We start from the raw sequence: 20638 nt of genomic DNA, 5'->3' as shown, positions 1-20638 counted from the left end.
TTTTTTTTTTTTTGTGCTCCATTCAGACACCTTATACAAGCATTTAAACCTCTGAAATGTGAGCAAATAGGCAATCAGCAATTTGGTAAGAATTGTCCCTCAAAATGCAAGAAATTTATAAAAGGTGAAAAAGAGGGGAGGGGAGAGGGGAAGAAAATTATTGGAAAATTATCAAAGAACTAGGGAGAATGTAAAGACAAATGTAGTTCGAATTACTACAGTTATATATTTAGAATTATGCTATAAAAATAATTATTTTTTTCCCCGCAGGTCATTTTCTTGTTTGTCTTCTTATCTTTTCTTTTTTGACCCTTTTGTCTTTCTATTTTTGTTATATTTCAGGTAATTTTCTTGAATTTTTTAAGGTAGTTTTTACTCATTTTTTTGCTTATTTTTGGGTCATTTCTTATGAAGCTGAATGAAATGAAATCAAGCTAATTTGCTCAGATTTCAAAGAGTTAACCAAAATATTATTATATAGCTGAAAAGGTCATATAGAAAATTATACTTTAAGACAAAGAACACAATTTTAAGGATTAAATGTGTTCATATGAGGTAATTAAAAAGTGTTGATTGGATCTAAATATAAAGCCTAAAACAAGGTTCAGCTACTTCTCATTTCCGGGACAGCAAATCTTCCAAAGGGAAACTGGGGACAGGAGCTTATAATGCAAACAGATTTTTGACACCACAGTGTCTTCATCCGAGTCCCTTTTGTTTCCTTTGAATGTTACATCGTGTTGTCAGCAATGCTTACAAACAGTGCAAATGCAAAATTAATAGATGACAGAATTTCACCACATATTAAAAAAAAGAGTCCTTACTGGAGCTCTTGCAGGTGTCTGCAGCTCGTCAAAGCCTCCAGTAGTGTGTCTCCTGATTGGTCATCGATGAGGTTCTTTGACAGACTGAAAGACGGACACATAAACACACAACATTAAATGTAAAATAAGCATTTTTTTCATTAAGTAGTCAGAGGCAGAATGCAAAAGTGTCTTCTCGGATACGACCACTAGGTGGTACCACACACACGCTGACTTTATGAGGAGCCATGAAACAGCTTGCGGCCGTTCCATCATACCAGCTATAAAAGACATACATGTTCAATGCATCACGTCATGAGTAAATAAAAGCAGCAACATCTGATGAAGGCAACACTCGGCAGCTGTCAGTCCAACACTTGGACAAAGAAGGAACCTGCTGCTGACAGAAACAGCTGGTCCCCATAAACGAGGTGGTGACAGTCCAATAAAAGGCCCGAAATGTCTGACTGTAAGCGAGTGTCACCTCATATAAGCACGACAGAGATTTGGTGAGTGATCTTTAAGTACAGCTTTCCCTTGAATTTAATGATAAATACCAAAGAACGGGGTTCATAAACAATTTAACCAATACATTTTCCTGACTTTTCCATGACTTTCAGTCAAACTTTAAAAACCACACATTCTCTAAAAACGACCATCGATACCTCTTATCGGTTCTTTTTTATTACTTTGTAATAGAATTTGCAAATTCCATTAGTTTTTTGGGTTTTTCATGACTGTACAAACCCTGAAAGCAGACTTATATGAAGTCATGACAGTAGGCATTGTCTCAAATATGGATGTTGCTGCAAAGAAGCAACAAATTATAAGAGTCTTCAACGTGGAGTCTGTGATCCCAAGAGGGTCCTCAGCGTTACTGCAGGGGGGTTGGCCTAATTACAGTTTGGTAATTTAAAGTAATAGTGGCAAAACACGTTTTCAGGTCACAGTGATATTTGCCCACCAAATTCCAACTTCATTGTTGAGTCCAAGTTCACGTTTGTGCCAAATTTGAGGAAATTCCCATTAAGGCGTTCTTGAAATATCGCTTTCACAGGAATAAGAAAGACAGGTGTACACAAATGTAGGTATGAATGGACAGACGGACAACCTGAAAACATTGTGCCGTGGCTGTTGTGGTCGTGTAAGCATAACAAAATCAGAACATGCACTATGGTTTATATATTCGGGGTTTTGTTTTTTATTTACCATTAACATCTTCTGCCTACCTGATCTTCTTGAGCTCCGTCCAGATAGGAAGAAGTCTGCTCAGCTGCTCTATCCCTCTATCAGCCATCCTCCAGCCCTCCAACCTGATGACAAAAGAAAGAACACATCCCAAATCAGTGTTGACAACTTTGCTTCATAACAGACTAAAATGAGGTTACTTGTAATTGTTTATGTGCAGCATGCTCACTCTATCTCCTCCATGCGTGTGAGTCCCTCCATAGCAGCCAGAAGACCTAAAACACTGTTTGCTTCTGATTGTCCCATTGCAATCTTATTTAGCCTGGCACACACACAATGCAAAAACAAAGGGTCACTTTTACTGCTCAACCAAGCAATCTGATGCTCTGTCAAACTGTTGTACTGGTGCCAGACTCTGAGTGGATCTCTCTGGAAGTATGATATGTATTTATATGCTGTGTAAACAGCATTGACATCTTCAGTCCGAGTCCTGACCTTGCAGCTCATCGCCGTATAACACTTTACAACTTAGCACTATGACAGAACAGGGAATGGCAATTTCTCCTGGGGTTGAGTGTTGGATCAGACCTCTGAACTTATGTAAGTGAGGTGCCTGCAGAGCCGATGACAAGCTGGTATGACGAGCTGCAGCAACGGTGGCTGCAATGTGAGCAGCGAGCAGCGGCTCTGGCAGTTACAGTGAAAGTGAATCATAAATAGAGCAGATTATTGGAGAGGCACTGGATATGTGTGAGTAAAGTGCCTCAATGTGACCACAGTAGTAGATAATAAGACTGCCTGGAATAGCTTGGCAGGCTTAGTTTTGTATATTAAATAAATTCAACTACATGATGAGGGGCTATAAACAGGCCAAATTAAACTTACTTAGCCTTTAGAATTAGTAGTAAAGGTCAGGAATGATGAGACTGCTACAGTAGAGCAGATGGTGTTTCTTACTTGAGACTGCGAATGGAGCTGATATTTCTCAGTGCGTGTGCCAAGTACAGCGTGCCCTCCTCATTAAGCTGCAGGGAGTCCAGACTTTGGGTACACACAGAAACACAGACACACACACAAACATGGACTCTCTTAGAACGTTCAGACATTACTGCAGTGATACTCAACTTACAACCCACGGACCAAATCTGGCCTCCCAATCATTTTTTAGATGTACAAAAAAATAGAGCTTTTTTTAATCAAAGAAGTGCCAGTGGAGGAACACCCCCCGCAGGGGAGCACCTAGCTAAGCCCGTAATGTCCTAAAATCGTACAAACGTCCTAAAATTGTAGAAATGTCCGAAAAGTCTAGAAACATCCTAAAATCCTAGAAATGTCCTTAAATTCTAGAAATGTCCTAAAATCCTTTAAATGTCCCGAAATCCTAGAAATGTCCTTAATTCCTAAAAATGTCCTCAAATCCTAGAATCATGCTGAAATCCTAGAAATGTCCTGAAATCCCAAATCCTAGAAACTTGTATGGGGCTATTGTGACTGGCCACTGGCCTCCTGTAATTTTGAAAAAGCGTCCCCAAAGGAAAAAGCAAGTTGAGTATCCCTGCGTTGTTGAAACCACTTATTTAAATTCAGACATTTTTGCATACATGTTCATTCATGCACGTGTGTTTTACCAAAGGTTTTCCAGACGGATACAATCTTGCAGTGTTTGAACGAGCCTCAGTCCTCCAGCAGCTGACCACACACAATGAGACAGACTAGAGAAGAGGAGTCAAATGGGTAACATGGTCTAATGTTCATAATCAGTGGCGATCGCTCTGTGAAGTAATGTACATTTCTACAGAAATTTTCTGCTGGATGTTAAATGCGTACTTGAGTGATCTCAGACGGGGAAGCGCTGTGGTCATGATTTGGGTGGCTGTGTCACTAATCACATGACCTGACAGACTGGGAGAGAGAAAAATGAAGATTTCATTTCAGTTTATGAACATAAGAAAAATTTCTGTCTATCTGCAAAATTCAAATCATGCCTTGCCACAGTTTGTTTTTTTTCCCAGAATGAAAAACTCCAGATGAATAATAAAATGTGTCAGTGTATGTGTTGCTCACTTTAAGCACTGAATGGCTGCAGCCTGCAGTACGGCCTCTGAGAGCTTCTCAAACGCAGTCACACAAGTCTCTTTGGATCCAATACTGCAGATGACAAAAGTAACTGCTTGTCATGCAGGAACTTTACAGTAAAACAGGCATAAGTAAAACTGTCAGTGATTAAAGCACTCACCTGAGAGACGTGAGGTTCGGCAGCGAGGGCAGGACAGCATAGAAAAACTCAGCTCCCTCTATACCCATGCTGTTGTGGGAAAAACTGCGAATAATTTGAAGAAACGTGATTTATTTTTACTTTGTTTTTTTGTTATTTTGTCTTTTGCATATTTTATATCCGCACATAAAACAAAGAGTACTGACTCCAGCTCTGTCAGTAAGGGACACTGAAGGATGATGTTCTTCATAGATTCAAGTTGGTACCCATCTACTGCACAGTCCACGAGGCTGGAGGAGAGGAGAGATAAATTCGCCTCTTAAATCTCATTTTCTGTCAATGTGAATGAATGTACCTCGTTAATGACCAACTTTATTTTTTTATTTTCAGAAGTCAAGCTACGATGAAATTAATATTATGCCTGCAGAACAGTGGGGCTGTGATAAAGCTGTACATCACTTAGTTTAATGTTTAGTGTCATGCATATAAAGGAAAAAAGTACCCTATTTTCTCTGTGGCCATTGATGGAGTCACATCTGCAGAGTCATCACTGAAAACACAAAAAAACAAAACCCAAAAATGACTGGCTTACTAAACAGTTGTGATGTCACGAAACCCAAGCGGAAACCTCTGGGGTTGGAAAAATGAAGCCAATCTGAAAATGTCAAAAGCTGCAGTTCCTGTAATGGCCACTTGAGGCTGGCTCCAAAAGCAAGCCAATCCCCATAGACCTCCGCCTTAAAATGACCAACTTTACAGCAGAAATAAACATGTTTAAAGCCCGGTACAAAAAAAACAACAACAAAAAAAACATTTTTGGTTTCAATAACTACTTTCCACGTCCATGACAACTGAACTAGGAGGATTTCTTTTTAAAACTCACCCATTTGCACATATTAAGGCTTAAAGTTATGCATGTCATCTGTTGACAAGATGCTACCATTGTGACAACGGTGATTTGTTAATGTAACCATGACGTAACCCCAGAATGGGGTTATCTGCACCTTCTCCCCCAAGTATAGTCACTTCTGACTCCAAAAATCCAAGATGGTGATGGCCAAAATGCCATACTCAAGGCTTAACAACCGGAGTCCACAAATCACCAACTCAAAATGGGTGATGTCGTGTTGGTACGGCCATTATTTTATACACTCCATGCTTTCAACTGAGAAAAACTTTCACGCATCAGAAGATGGATGCCTCACAGATTCAAACCCTGAACATACATAATTCTCAACAGTGACGGTAAATCTAACAATAAGATTAATATATTTTTGAGTGGAGGGGGACTTGAAATATGAACCGAAATATACTACCTGACTGAGGTCAGTTCAGTGGACTTCATCAGAAACAGGTGTAGCGTAGTGTGGTGAATCCTGCAAAGTAAATGTGTATACTTCTGTTACACATAACAATGGACATGTGGTGATGTGGGACATTCTTTAGCTGAATATGTGTTTCACTACAGAGAGTCTACACTGTAGACTCTACAGTCTTCCAATATGTTTGTTTATTTGCATGCATTTGCATATCTCACCTGATAGTTTGTATGTTGCTGCAGAGATCCAGACAGCGACACAACAACCCGACAGCTTCTTCAGATCTGATCCAACATTCCTCAATACTGACAAGAAAAAGAAAGTGTGATACAGCTCAGTGTATAAACAATATAATTCAGCAGTTTTGTCACTACAGTGGAAGAAACAAGTTACAGAGAAATGTTCCCACACAACAAGCCTGGCTACATCTACAGTATTACTTCTTACCTGACACTGAATCCTCTCTGACTGCTGTTTAACAGTCTCACAAAGTCTTCAATCCAATCTGACTGCAGCAGATTGTTCCTGAACCTTTGGACAAACCAGTCATAAAATCAACACCAGGCTACCTGAGACACTTTATTCCGTAGATGTTTTTCTGATCAGTTTCTATAAAATCTGTCAGAGAAAAATGTAAAAAAAAAAAAAAAAAAAAAAAAGTTTTAAAGCATGAAAAACAGTATTTTCACAGTCCCTTGAAATGAAAATAAAATGAGAGTTAGTATAAAATGGTCTGAGGATGAAGTTGTACTTACTCCAGTTTGGTCAGCCTGGGACAGACAGACACGATTTCTGCTAATCTGATCAGATGGTCACGCTCCAAACTGCTCTCTCTGACACTGGCACACAGGCAGAAAAGTTTGCAGGAGGGAGAACAAACAGAGAATAATTAAAGACACTAGGACTCAAAGGTTTACACTGCTTAAGTGATGAATGCAGTGTGCACTGAAATGTTAGCCTATTAGACAACAAACAGAAAGACCCATAACTTTCTGCAAAAAATTAAACACTGATGTCACTCTGACCTACTGTGGTATTAATCGTACCACCATGTGATGATATGATGATATTTTATTTGGGGGGCACAGACTTTGGCCACCTGCGATACAGAGAGGAGTGACTGAAAGGACAAAGCAGCAATAAAGTAGAGAACCAGTGGACGGAGATAAAGTGTGAGACAGAGGGACTGAAAATGAGAGATAGAGAAGGGGAGGGGCTAAACGATGTCTTAGTTGGCAGCGTTAACTCTGCCTCCCCAGCAATGAAAAAGATGTGTGTAACATGCATCAGAGACCAGTGATCATCATCTGCTGGTCCCATTACTGTGTCTGCATACCAGACATACAAAGATGCACTGAGAGTCGAGCGAAACACAGAGCTGACCACAGAGTATTGAATTAACAGAAGGAAGAGAAGAAAGACACCTGATACAAGGAAACACATAAGCCCTTAGCATGTAATAAATGATTTAATATTAAAAAATAAATAAATTCTTGTCAAGCTATAAACTAAAAGACTTTTATTAAGTAATTTGGTGTCTCATTGATGTGGTTTATGATTATGAGTCATTAACACTAATTGATTTTGCTTGGAATTAAAAGTTAGATTAAAAAAAATATTTAAAAAATTTTTGTGGATATTATTTAAAAAAACATAAATATTACATAAAAAGAGCATAAATGTTATTTAAAACAAAACATAAATATTTTTTAAAATTGTAATAAATACATTTCAAGTTCCTGTAAAGTAATAATGAAAAGAATAAATATAAAATAATAAATGTTTATATCATAAATATGTGGCACAGCATGATATTGATTCAATCAAATATGTTATTCAACATGATGAAACAATGTTTCCCGTTAGCGAAACAATGAACAGAACTACACTACAGGTGAAATGCGTTGCTCGTTCTAAAAAGTCACAGTAAAGTTCTACAATGTGCTGTGCTAGATTTTTTTTCTCACTTTAAATGGTTCCAGTTAATCATTTGATTGAAATCAAGGGTTTGTTTTTAAGACAAAGACTGGTTCAGGTCAGGCTTGGACAGAAACTGTGTGTTCATGTAGGGTTCTGATATTTAGGGTGCGATCAAAGCATAACACGGGGTGAGGAACTGAAAAACAATATTCCTTTAAATGGGTTTCTACCCATGCTATTAACTTGCACTACTGTATTTTTGGATTTTTGTCCTACCTCAGTGTTTTTACAGAAGCTTCATGTTGTGTAAACCAGATCAGACACCTCTCCTCTGCTCCCAAACTATCAGCGGACATCAGAAAGTGGAGTCCATGAACAAAACGACAGACAGGGATGAATACTTTGTTAGTTCTTGCCATTTTTCATGTCTTTATTTATTGCTTTCTTTCTCGGCCCTTTGTTTTCTCATTTCCACTCACCTGACATCCACAGCGGAGATGCTGTCACAGACGCACAGCATGCCGGCCACTTCCAACAGCCCCTGCTGGCTCAGGCCATTGTGGCTCAAACTGTGGATGAAGACACATAAAAGATCAGAAAAGTGTCATTCTGCATTCAACCCATTTATTATCATATGTGCTATACTTCTGTCTATACAGTGAGTGGTATATGTTGTCGATTCAGATATTTGAGGGTAAAAGAAAATTAATATATTGGCTTTTCTTTTAAATAACTTGATATGACATGACATTTTTTGAAAAGGGCCATTCTCACAAAAGATATTTTGACATATCACAGTAGGAAAGGCATATAGGTTAATAAACTAAATTAATAAGGGCTAAATTCCACTTAGCAGCTTCAGTTTCAGCAGGGTTCATATGCATTTTTACCTATAAATTTCTGTGACATTTCCATAACACTGAGGTTAATTTCAAAGACCACGCATTCTCTGAAATAATCTATACTCCTTATTGTTGTTTTTTTTTTCACTACGTCATAATACCTTTTCAAAATGTATATTACATTACAAAATAAATATTTAAATATAATTTGGGGACTGTTTTAGAGAGGGGGGGTGGTGAAAAAAGGATGAGGTATGTCAAATAATTTTTTTAAGCACTGAGGAGGGACATATGTTTTTTTTTTTTTTATTTTGGCTTTAGGGGAGGGGCATACAACTTTAAATGGCTGTATTTTCTATCTACTGAAGCATGCAAGTGCTAAAAATGGTGAACATCAACATTTCATAACATGTTTCTTACTTTACGTAGCCGGTGATTTTGAGGTTTTGCAGAGAAACCAAAAAACTCTTCACCCCTTCATCATCCAGTTGGTTATTTGATAAACTGCAGTCAAAAGAAAGAATAACTCAGCTACCGATCCAATAGTGTGTGAGTAAGTACTGGAACACGTATGTGAGTGAGACTGGATTTGTGTGTGAGTTTTGTGAGTGGTACATACTCCAGGTCAGACAGTTGGGGACCCTGCTGTAAGATCTCGAGCAGTTCCTCCACATTGTCAGCGTTCAGGCTACAATGAGTTAACCTGCGTGCACACAGTCAGTCAGAAACAGAGACAAACAGGAGTGAGGCAAGGCTAGTTATGGCATTGTCATACTTATCTTTTTTTTGCAGAAAAAATGCTTCCTTATTTTGTGCTGATTAAGAACATAACGTCACATGACATTAAGAGTAAACAGCTCTCAGGGCATGAGTGTGTAAATTGTATAAATCCGTGCCTTATGCTACAATGCGATGTAAAAAACTAGCATGTAAGTTAAAATTATATGTATATGTACAGAAATATGCATTAGTAAGAATAACAATAAGAATATATACAATATGTGTAACAAGTTAAATTTAGCCTACATTCAAGAGTTGCACACAAGAATATTGCACACTTGAATATTTGCGCAAAGGAAAGCTGTGGTTGAAATATTATACCAAATATTGCAGTTAAGACAGATATATAAAGAATTATAGCAGAATTAAAAACCCAATTTAAAAAACCCTGTAATAAACATGTTTATAGCCTAGTACTTAAAACGGTTTTGGTCTCTGTTGCTAATTTCAACATTCATGACAACTCCAGGGGGAGTTTTTTTTTTTTCAGTCCAGAAACCAATGGGTGAGGTCACGGAGGCTACCTCCATTATTTTTGCAGTATATCGAGCTGCTCTAAAAAGTTATATAATTTTTCAGTTTAACAATTTAGAGAGCAAAATATTAAGTCTGCAATGTGTATTTTTGTTTTCTGTTAACTACTAAAATAAAAATTAAAATAAAAAAAAGGCTGAGGGCACGTTTAGATGAGAATGGCTCTACTAAACACAGAAAAGTCTTTCCTTTGTGAGAACGATCCTAGTGTACACGAATCCGCAAATACTGAAAACGCTGTAGTATGCATGCCAGGTCAGTAGTTAGCTGTGTAACATTTTAATGACACACCACAGAAATACACCTGTGCATAAAGGCGCTCTTCAACAGAGCGAACAAGAAGACGATAGCAAACGCACAGTAGTGATGCAGCAAATCTACACTCTGCAAGAGAAGAATTGATAAACTCAGTAGAGTCAGCAGCACAAACACAGCTTGCTAGTTCGCCATTGTTATTGTTGTCCTTCTATTCACTATTTGTCTGAAACGTAATGTGCATGCACAAAGTGCAGCCGTGACATCACCGTTATCACAGGACAGATGCATTGCTAGTTTACACTGCGACAGAGGGGGTGATGTTTTCAAAATATTATACTCTGGAACCCGGTTTTAAAAGCTTGCATTTTCAGGCCCCAAAACAATATTGTTGTATGAAAGAAAGGCCACACAGCAACAAATGTTTAACGTTTCATGCAGGAAACATTGCCATCCAAACAGCCCCTGAGAATGTTGTTTCCTGTTTACAGTTTGAGAAATGTCATTTTGCTGCCAACTTAAATATTCAGTTGTGGCAGACAGCACTTTCTACTGGTGGTAGCAGTTTTATAATCATTTTTATACTAAAACATATCTACTGACAGACTGACAGAGAAACTAGAAGAAGCTAGATTTGACAAGTGACAGACTGAGCAGTCTATAAAAGCAAACATCCGCCAAGTTTGTTTCAGTTTAGTTCTTTCAGTTCACACTGCATTTAAAAATACTGTATGTCAATTTCTGATCACAGACCTGCAGCTGGCTTCTTCAGTTTTCACGCTGTCAAACTGGATGAAGGATTCAGTCTGAGGCCTGAAGAAGAGTTTGAAGTTGTATTTAACAAAAACATTATCAGTGATGGATAAATGACATATTGAATAACACCTATTAGTTGTAGCTACAACAGAACTGACTGCCTGGACACAAAAAAAAACTTTTAAAAAATTGTACCTGAGCTCCACTGATGTGACTCGCTGACTGATCATCAAACATCTGACCAACATCAGTGCTCCAGATGTGGATGTGATGCTGTGGCTGACACTAAACAAGAAAAAGATAGAGTTCATACAAATTAAATGAGAAGGTGGTAATTGATAATAATAACAAATTAATGCTACATTCAATATCTTCATCATCTTATCTGTTTGGTTTTTGTTTCAGTTGGTGTTACTACTGTTGTTGTTTGTTTGGGGTTTTTTTGCTAGTTTGCTTGATGTCTTTTTGAAATTTTTACTAATTTACTATTAATAAATGAATAAATAAAATAAACAATACCTTTATATGTCATGGTTTAAAATAACTACAGTAATATTTTGTGGAATTTCTCCTTTATATGACAGCATAAAAAAATCATTTGTGTTAAGTTGCCAACAGATTTGGCACATTTATTTTTTAAAAAATTGTTCAATTGATCCACTGTGATTGTTGTGCAGATGACAGATGAATTCTTCTTTATACCCCAATAGCATTGGTCTACGTTTCACTTAAAAAAACATAACAAATTGTATCCAACAAAATATGTCATCACTTACAAACGCAATCACCTATGATAATATATTAGTGTGTGTGTGTGTGTGTGTGTGTGTGTGTGTGTGTGTGTGTGTGTGTCTCACTTGATTCTCTGCAGTGACATCATCTTCGGCAGGACCTTCAGCAGATTTTCGATGGCACTGTCCGACAATGTGCTGTGAGACAAACTGAAATGAAAGTATATCAATGTTTTCCTTAGTGTTTGCTCATAATCATGAAATAATAATGTGTAGAAATACAGTAATCAAACTCTAAACTCTCACTCTAACTCCACACGGGAGCGACACTGGACCAGTCGTCTACAGAGTGTGCTGATATCGGATGGCACAAGGCTGCTGTTGTTTATCCTACAGCATAAAGATGGTGGGGTTTAGTATCTTAATTTCAGTTTAATGACTTGGTATAGACTGTATTTAAGAGAAAACTGAACTTAAAAGTATATGAAATGTATTTTTTCTTAGATTCTTTTTCAGTTTACTGTACCTGAACATCTTTAGCTGCTGTTTGTCACCCCTAAAAGAAGACATAGAATTAATATACAGAAGTTCATACAGTGGTATCCTGATGAATGGAAGAACTTCACAGAGGCAGCTTTTTTACCTTTTGCCAGAGCAGAACTTTAAGATCACCTGCTCTCGCCCTCCATCACTGCAAAGGACACAATTAAGTTAACAGTCTGCACCTTTTAAAACCACTTTAGAGTTAACAGGACCATTGTCTAATCAATTCAGTTCAATGCAGATTTACACACCAAACATACTTGTATTACATAAACAGATGAAAATAGGCAGGTTTCCATTACAAATGTGTGCAAAAATTGCGCAATATTTTTAAAATGTCAATAAAACACAATTGTGAGATGACTGCGTTTCCACTGAGTGACTCCTCCCCTCACGATAACACTCCAAGAAGCATGGCGCTGGATGTTCAAAACATCAGCAGGTTTATTTCTATTGCAGCCCCTGTACTTGCTGTCATTATCTCTAATCGAAAGCGAGTTATGTGAACAATAATGGAAAGGCAAGCCCCTTATACATGGGAGCGGCCACATATGAGGGATTTCTGGGAGGTGATAGTCCACAATTTCACAGAGGAATTGTTATGTGATGCAATAACACCTCTTGTGGCTCCTGCTGCATCATGAGGGAGCTGACAAGCACATTGCCATAGCATCATGTGGCCTATTAAAGCAAATAAGTGTTTCCATTGCAGTTTTGTGAAATATGTTTTTTTTTTTTTTCTTGAAATGGACGTGCTTCTATTAGACCAATTTCATATTCAGAATTTCAATTTGCACAATTTTAGGGTTAATGGAAATCTGCCTAATTAGCTCTATGGCAAAAGTGGTCAAACAGCTGCTTACTCAAACAGCTGCTTACTCTGTCTCTGCTCTAATAAAATGTTTAAATTCCTAAAATGTCAAACTAAAGAGTACCTGATGTGAATTTGTATTAAGTTGTGATGGGAGCACAAAGCACCAGCCAGCATCACCACTCCTTCCATGCCAATCTCATTGTTACTGGCACTGAAAAACAAACACACACACAAAAGAGAGACAGGAAGGACATTATTTAGTCAAGGACATTATTTGTTGTTAAGCCCTTAAAGTTATGTTGCCTCTGCAAGAAACCCTTTTCGCTTCTGCTTTGCACTTTGTAAACTCTGTTTTTAAAGGTGCTATATAAATAAAGTTTTTATTATCATTACTATTATTATTATGATTTAGCTCTCAGTAAGACATTTACACTGAATAATGCCCCAGGGTAAACCTAGCAGCTGCCGTTGCTCACACATTTTCTACACAACCGGTTTGGCGAGAATTTAACCAATCTGCTTTTGCCAAATAACCATCAGCTCTGTGTAGCACAACAGAGTCTTATCTCTTATCTAAAAGACCCTCCCTGTCTCAGTAACTCATTTTTATCAAATGCATATCGTACAACTTAATATTGTGGCTTTGCTATAAAGATCCCCAAAAGACCCCCCGTACATTTTTAGGTTGTTTTTTTAAAAAATGTTTTGTATATATCTTCTGTTATCATTTGTGTGAGTCTTACTTTACTTCCTGGATGCTACGCAAACAAGGCAGGACGTCCAGCAGTTTCCTCAGGCCTCTATTTCCTAAACGGTTGCTTGACAGACTGACAGACAAGAATGTGGGATTAAGATAACAACAGAAGCAACAAAGAGTACAACATGCCAAAATAAAATTTTTTTTTAAAAAAAAACACCAAAGTACACTTGGAGTACGAGAAATATAAACACAGTGTAAGACATCATAAAATCATTGCATTACGACTTGTGGCCACATCTGAATTTACTATGCAGAAACAATGACAATTGTTAATGACTACTAATAGTGCTACTATTCAATGTATCATCCAAGTGAATTTCAGTGATCCTGTTTAAGCATGCAAGGAGTTAGACATGTACACTGAACAAAAATATAAAGGCAGCACTTCTGTTTTTGCTCACATTTCTCTTGATATAATATTAAAGATTTTAGATTTTTCCTGTGGGACAAAGGCTTAACTCACTTAAATTGTTTTCATTCATTTGTTAAAATTTGGAAACGACTTTGCCAGGATAATCCATCCATTTGACAAGTGCGGCATACCAAGATACTGATAAACAACAGTAAAATGCCACTATGAAATATCAGATTCTACAGCTTATTTTGGATTTTAACCCTTTGAAACCTGACCAAATCAGCTTTATTTCTTTGAAAAAATGGGAAGACTGCAATGAGCAACTTAGGAAGAAAGAAAGCAAGAAAATTACCTGGAAATTTAGCAAAAGAAATAAAGAGAGAGAGAGAGAGAGAGAGAGAGAGAGAGAGAGAGAGAAAGAAAATCTAAAAGATCTTAAAGTTCTTAAAGTTAAAAAAAAAAAAAAAAACAAGGAAAAGACTTTGAAAAATACTTAAAAACTACTTTTTTTTTCTTTTTTTCCCCTAGACATTTTCCCTAGCTAAATAAAATTTATAAAAAAATCTAAATCTTCTTATTTACTTTTTAGTTTCCCAATGCCTTTTTCCCATGTTTTTGAAAGAAATCAAATCAAATAAGCAAATTTTCTCAGGGTTCAAAGGTTTTAATACTTCTGAGCGTCTGAAAGCAGCACAAGAAGAGTGATATCAATCCAGGGTTAACAAATCTGTGGACAAATTTAAGAGACATTAGCTTCACCAAGGAGAAGATAATTTATTTTAATGTACGACAATTAATAGCAAAAGCAAGTGTTGTGTTTATATTTTTGTGTAAATGGTTTTTGCACTTGTTTTTGTGTATCTTACTCCAGCAAAGTCAGATCAGAAGAGGTTCCCAGACTCCTCCACACTCTGTCCAGATGAGAAGGCAGCAGACCACAGCAGCTGAGACTGAAAGAGGCATCATCATCATCACCATCATCATCATCAACATAATCAACACCAGTAATATAAATATTCAGTCGTATCAAGTTATGAAATAAAGTTCCCCTCTAAAAACCTGTTGATATTCAAATATTTCACGATGTTTAAGAGCAGGTGTGTGTCTCCTTCCAACCAGGAACGCTGGACTTTCTTTTGAATGCATCTCTACACTAACCCTGCAATCTGTTGGCGAGCTGTTTTGTGTACAAAGTATCTGACCGTGAACAGACAAGCGGCCATGTGTCACAAACTGCCTTTTAAATCCTAACTGAGATGCATATTCTGAATTGGCTGTATACATGTCCAAATAATGCTACTAAAACCTGAATAATACCAGCATAACTCATTTGTCTTAATCGGAAAATGCTACATTCGGAAAAAGACCTAATTCTGAATATTTAAACGAAATATGCTGTTTACAGAATATTGCCATATTCTAATTAAACTGGAAATATCAGTGTGCATGAAATCGTACACTGCAAAAACTGCCGATCTAACCAAGTGTAATAATCTTATATTTAGATTAAAAAATCTAGTTAATCTTGTTTTAAGTATAAATGGATTATCTAGTGCTGACTAGGAAAGATCATTTGACTTAATTCAAGTAAATATCACTTGCCTGGTCTTGTTAAGCATCTTTGTCTTTTTCTGAGTTATTTTTAACTAGATACAGGAGACAAGTCTGGAAACATCCACTTCAGGTCTATAGAAACCTTATTTTAAGCACTAGTATGTCCAACTAGGCTTAAATAAATTGCTTGAAATTAGTGTTTTTGATCTTATTTCAAGATTTTATGGGCTATAATGAGAGTCACACAGTTTTACTGGTTTTAAGACAAGCAAAATTTGCTTACTGCACTGGCAGCCAAATTTGCTTCTTTTAAGTGCAAGTATGCTTAAATCTAGGGTGTTTGGCCTTAAATTTGACAGGCCATTTTTGCAGTGTAGCCCATGTTGCAACAGGATGCTTTCAAAGTCCTGTTTCATTATTAATTGTTACAGTGTGTCAAAACCAGATTATAGTTCCACATTTTCTACCCTTGGCATATATTACCTCTGTTATTTCAGATGCTGCCGCTTACTCATGTCCTGCAGTAACCTTTGTGGGTCTAACAGTCACATTCCTGGACCTCTCCTGCCAACTTGTTCGCACTTCCCCCTTTACGTTCCATTCACATTCATTCTCCACCAGACAGCTTTAAGTGCTTTCAACTGAGGCCCTGTTTTCACCTGCTGTTAACATGTGTATTGGGTGAAGTGGACAGCGGTAAATCTGTTAACACCCGGCATCAGAATGAATCTCCAGACTTTTGACTGATCCCTAAATCGGATGCATTTTCCTTACCATCGTTGCCTGTCTGGTATTGACTTACATTTACTAGTGCATACATGGGGTCATGTGCACTATAACTACAAGCAAACTTCAGGGGATTTTCATGCCACAACCTTGTGTTAGCAGGCTTGCCTAATATCACTTGTCCTTATTGTTTTTGGAATTGAAAGCATCCAGTGTTGTAACGTTACAGTTTGCTGTTCTGCAGCTCCGTCAATAACAGTAACGTTAGTTGAGACAAGGTTATCTTCTGAGGAACAATAACTGTAGGCACTGTTTTGCTACATGACAACAACATAAGTTACTAATATGGATATATTAAGAAGATCTGGATACAGTGCGGAGACTGTTCATTCCTAAGAGAGTTGCTCAGTAGCACATAAAGCAAAAACAGCTTTATTTCTGCATTATGAAAGATCCAAGATCTTCTGCATTACCAGGCCCATGAGGCTTATACACTGAAGACTTATAACAGCCGAGCCCAGCCGAGTGTGCCTGAGCGGGTGACCTCCACAGGCGGGGCGACTGACTCCCGACTTATCGCTTTGCTAGCTTGAATGCCAAAAAAATTGAATCTCACTAAAGCTGCAATTCCTCCTTCAACCACAAAGTGGGTTGCAACGGCAGAGTGGCACTGTCCGTGTTTTTCACTCATTGACTGTGGGCAGGAGAAGAAGCAAGTCAACGGTTTTTCTGAAATATTTTTATACAAAACGGGCTCGGGCAGTGGATAGATGAGACAAAGGGCTTTGTCAGTCTCTACCTATGGCAATATTCAATGCCTATGTGCAATTTGTGATTGGGCAACCGATTGAGGAGACAAATTAATGCAGACAGACAGACAGACAGACAGATTAACTGAGTTTTCTACATTTTATGGAAAGATGAGTGAATCTGATCTTTAACTTAACGTGCCTGGTCTCTGAGTCATGCGTTTGGGTGTAAAACTGGAAATACTGCGCTGTTACACAGTGACAACGACTTCGTACATACCAGAGCATTTTAGACATTTCATGTGCAGGTTTTTCTCTCCCTTCAGAGAACACGATGGACGCCTGGACAGGACTTTGTAGTCTGAAACATTTAAAAAAAAAAAAAAGAAAGAAAGAAATACAGTAAAATTTATGTGGTGACACCACTATTTAAGTGTTAAATTTAGTTATCTATGTGGCTTATTATTACTATACAATTTATGAATGTGAGTATTTGTTGATGCTCCTATTGTTTTATAACGAAGCAGAATGCAGTGAAATAATGACAACTAAGGCTTACTAATACAATTTAAATTTTGTTGATTGTTTTACACAATGTTGAGAGTGTTGCAGAAGAATAGCATAATAGCGCTGTCTTATGTGAGTAATGAGAATTATGTACTTGATGGTACAGTGTTTTAAGGAATACTTCAAAAAAAAAAAAAGAAAGAAAATACTCACAATGAGTAGCGCACCTGTGCTTTCAATTTGAAAGTGTTTAAAAATTGTACAGGGTTCCCACACATTTTAACCAATGAATTTTCAAAGCTTCACCACAATATTTGACATCATTTCCATAATGTCATTTAAGTAGTTTAAAATGGGTAGGCCTATACACGTGCACTTCCCAAGCATTTGCCAACGCCTGCTATCTGTACTCGCAAGTTAGACATTCCTGTTGACAACGAGCTGCATATCCCAACAGACCAGACCAGCACATGCAAGTCGTTTGCAAAACGTCAATGCTGTACCTTCTTGGAGGATAGAAAACCAAAGGTCCGATCAACAATGAAGCAATGACGCACTAGATTAAAAACAAAACAAACATATTTTGCGTAATGTTCGACATTTTTGAGTAATTTTATGAACCTAATTCAAACAATAGCCAAAATAATGTATATTCAAAACCTTTCCAAAACATTCGGTTAATTCCAGGACTGGAAAATAGATTTTCTAATTTCATAACCTTTTCAAGAATTTCAAAACTGGGAAACCAGAACAATCCGTGAGTGTGAGCAGTAGTGAGCATACAAATGGATAAACGAGACTTAAATTATATTGCACCAGTTGTGGGAGTTTATCAATGGATGTTTTGATATAGTTTTGTTCTGTATGACTACAATTCATCAAACAATTTGGTGTTTTTGGATTTTTCGTCTCCCTTCGAGGCATTCAAGAAAAAGAGAGTTTTCTTCCCAAATTCAAAGTAACTCTTGGGTGAGTCATGATACACAAAAAGTCGTTTGAGGACTGAAGAATTCCTTTAAAGGTCAATGCTTGCGTGTATTTAAAGTTTGTATGTAATGCACGTTGCAAGTGTGTCTGTACCTGATATGAAGCTCCACCACAGCAGGACAACCAGAGAGCAGAGCAGTCAGGAGCACTAAACCCTCCACTGAAGAGCAGCTGTCATTCACACTGAAAAGAGACATCTGAACATCAACAAGACAGCTGTTCAATTCTTATGGATGCTGAGCACTGTTGCACTCGCTTATCCTTAAACACCACACGCTAAGTAGTACATTACGTGTCTTCAGGCTAATTTTTGGATAGCGTAAAGCAATCTGACATATTGTAAAGAAGAAAGTGTCGTAAAAATGTGTTACATGCAACGGACATGTAGCTTTATGTCACTTATGAGCCATATGATAGGTAGTTTGGTATAAATCCAGTCTTACATGATCTTTTTGATGATGGTGATCTTTGGCAAAAACTGAGTCAGCGTCCTCAGACATTCAACATCCATAAGGTCTCCAGACATACTAGAATGGACACAAACACACAGAACTTCATTACCATTTGATCTGAATAAAAATACGATGTTTATAATGAGTAAAACAGTGTGTGTTTCAATTATAAATGACCCAATCTGATGCACAGACAGAATTTGACTAGCGGTGTCAATTATAGTGCTGACTGTCTGATGAAATCATGCATATTAACAGTTATGGCAAAACCTGCTCTGATGGCAAAAAGGGAAGTGATGGCTCACAAAAAAAAATAGCTTTAAAGATCATGTGTTTAGTTAAGCTAGGAAAAATTATTTAATAAGTCAATGATACTCAACTTACAGCCCAATGGGCTAAATCTGACTCTCGGTAGGATTTTAAATTTTTTTTTAATTCAAAATTAAAGATAGATATTCACACAGAATTGTTTTTATATTTTAGTATACATAAGGTGCCAGTGTGCATAAAACAGCATTAAAATATAGCTTGTTTATTAAAAAAAGCACCAGCGGAGGATCCCCTGCACCCCGAGACAGAGGTCCTAGCTAACCCCATGATGTCCTAAAATCCTAGAAATGTCCTACAATTCTAGAAATGTCATAAATCCTTGACACATCCTACAATCCTAGTAATGTCCTAAAATCCTTAAAATACCTAAAATCCTAAAAATGGCCTCCAAACAAAGCAAGTAGAGTATCTCTTTCATAAGTCAATAACTGGCTGTTGTTATTGCACTCAGTACATCATCTTTCTGCTTCAGTATGTTGTATTATTGGAAGGGGTTATCCTAAATTTAAAATGAGGTGTATTTAGGGTTACTTACTCCAAAACAGACAAGGCAGGGCAACGTGTCAATGACTTTGCAACTGTTTGCATTTCAGGCTTGCTCCATTTCTGGTTCAACAAGCTGTAGATCAAATGGTAGCATAAGATTCAAATGTTATGAACAATTTTTTGAAGAGCTCAATGTCAAAATTGATCATTACAATGAATCTGCACATGAATTAACCAGACTCAGCTCTCTGTCCAGCAGGAGCTCTGTCATAGATTCAGAGGTCCTTTCAAGTCAAGATTATTTAACAAGTCAAGATTGAAGCACCTTGTTTAAAAAAAAGGAACAAAGTTCTTCAAGGAAACTGGCTCTGTTAGTAAAGATCTGGAGAGTGGTCAACATTTTATGAGAGTTACAGTCTAATGTCTCACCTGATTGTTGGTTCAGACTTAGTTTTATGGCTGCAGAGGGGAATGTATGAATGAGACAGAATTTTAGTATGTGCTGTATTCAATTAATAAGGATGTTATTCACTGACACGCTGTATGGTTAATACCTGCTTTGCATTTACTCATGTTTATTTAATCATCATACTCACCTGTTCCGGTCAGAGTTTTGGGAGAAAGTTACTTTCAATTCCTTTATCCCACTGCAAAACCGAAACAAAAAAATAATGCTGTAAAACAGCTGTAAAACCATGTTTATGTTCTTACTTTTTGATGACTTACTTTTATGTAATTTCCTTGAGGTCTACACCATAGCTTTGTAAGACTCTCAGTTGCATGAGACTGAGAAGATATTTTTGCTTGCAGAAATGCTGACGACACCAAATTGACAGTAAGAGTTCTGGAGTCTAATAATCGCTGTCTAATTTTGAAAGCGTGATAGCGAGTGGAAAATGACCCAATTTCACTTTGCACAATTTGAGAGTTAATGGAAACACACCTATAAGCATGTGTGGATGTACTGTATGCATGGCTGCTGTGTTAAGTCATGTAAAAAATAACAAGTTGGCACTGTGTATGTGTGTGTAC

At 37.3% G+C, this 20638-nt stretch overlaps 2 protein-coding genes across 2 annotated transcripts in view; both read right to left on the bottom strand.

The window, feature by feature from the left end:
* Positions 1 to 820: 820 nt before the first annotated feature.
* On the bottom strand, positions 821 to 2912 carry LOC121950201 (protein NLRC5-like). Its single transcript, XM_042496127.1, has 4 exons — positions 2877 to 2912; positions 2221 to 2313; positions 2033 to 2116; positions 821 to 908 (listed from the first exon to the last, which is right to left on the bottom strand). Exons 2-4 carry the CDS (start codon positions 2295 to 2297, stop codon positions 821 to 823), a joined length of 249 nt encoding a protein of 82 aa, XP_042352061.1. The 5' UTR covers positions 2298 to 2313; positions 2877 to 2912.
* Positions 2349 to 20638, bottom strand: part of nlrc5 (NLR family, CARD domain containing 5) — a 35965-nt gene continuing 17675 nt past the window's right edge. Inside the window, exons 17-46 of the mRNA XM_042496639.1 lie at positions 20203 to 20253; positions 20036 to 20065; positions 19656 to 19739; positions 18782 to 18865; positions 18432 to 18521; positions 17125 to 17205; positions 14682 to 14765; positions 13444 to 13527; positions 12822 to 12911; positions 11987 to 12034; positions 11870 to 11899; positions 11650 to 11733; positions 11470 to 11553; positions 10808 to 10897; positions 10610 to 10669; positions 8907 to 8990; positions 8708 to 8791; positions 7925 to 8014; positions 7722 to 7787; positions 6281 to 6364; positions 5973 to 6056; positions 5744 to 5830; positions 5523 to 5582; positions 4709 to 4756; positions 4413 to 4496; positions 4228 to 4311; positions 4056 to 4139; positions 3819 to 3893; positions 3620 to 3703; positions 2349 to 3032 (exon numbers count right to left, since the gene is read on the bottom strand). Of these exons, the coding sequence (XP_042352573.1) occupies positions 2945 to 3032; positions 3620 to 3703; positions 3819 to 3893; positions 4056 to 4139; positions 4228 to 4311; positions 4413 to 4496; positions 4709 to 4756; positions 5523 to 5582; positions 5744 to 5830; positions 5973 to 6056; positions 6281 to 6364; positions 7722 to 7787; positions 7925 to 8014; positions 8708 to 8791; positions 8907 to 8990; positions 10610 to 10669; positions 10808 to 10897; positions 11470 to 11553; positions 11650 to 11733; positions 11870 to 11899; positions 11987 to 12034; positions 12822 to 12911; positions 13444 to 13527; positions 14682 to 14765; positions 17125 to 17205; positions 18432 to 18521; positions 18782 to 18865; positions 19656 to 19739; positions 20036 to 20065; positions 20203 to 20253 (2260 nt within the window). The 3' untranslated portion in view covers positions 2349 to 2944. The remainder of the gene's footprint in view (positions 3033 to 3619; positions 3704 to 3818; positions 3894 to 4055; positions 4140 to 4227; positions 4312 to 4412; positions 4497 to 4708; positions 4757 to 5522; positions 5583 to 5743; positions 5831 to 5972; positions 6057 to 6280; positions 6365 to 7721; positions 7788 to 7924; positions 8015 to 8707; positions 8792 to 8906; positions 8991 to 10609; positions 10670 to 10807; positions 10898 to 11469; positions 11554 to 11649; positions 11734 to 11869; positions 11900 to 11986; positions 12035 to 12821; positions 12912 to 13443; positions 13528 to 14681; positions 14766 to 17124; positions 17206 to 18431; positions 18522 to 18781; positions 18866 to 19655; positions 19740 to 20035; positions 20066 to 20202; positions 20254 to 20638) is intronic.

This window comes from Plectropomus leopardus, chromosome 11 (genome assembly GCF_008729295.1).
Source record: "Plectropomus leopardus isolate mb chromosome 11, YSFRI_Pleo_2.0, whole genome shotgun sequence".
Lineage (NCBI taxonomy): Eukaryota > Metazoa > Chordata > Actinopteri > Perciformes > Serranidae > Plectropomus > Plectropomus leopardus.
This window is presented reverse-complemented; position numbering and strand designations above follow the sequence as displayed.

What these genes read in the sequence shown, in the direction of transcription:
- LOC121950201 (XM_042496127.1), bottom strand. Translation starts at nt 2,297, where the DNA reads ATGGGACAATCAGAAGCAAACAGTGTTTTAGGTCTTCTGGCTGCTATG. An exon ending in ACACGCATGGAGGAGATAGA is followed by an intron (nt 2,117 to 2,220) that starts GTGAGCATGCTG and finishes TTTTGTCATCAG; the next exon opens with GTTGGAGGGCTGGAGGATGG. An exon ending in ACGGAGCTCAAGAAGATCAG is followed by an intron (nt 909 to 2,032) that starts GTAGGCAGAAGA and finishes TCCGTCTTTCAG; the next exon opens with TCTGTCAAAGAACCTCATCG.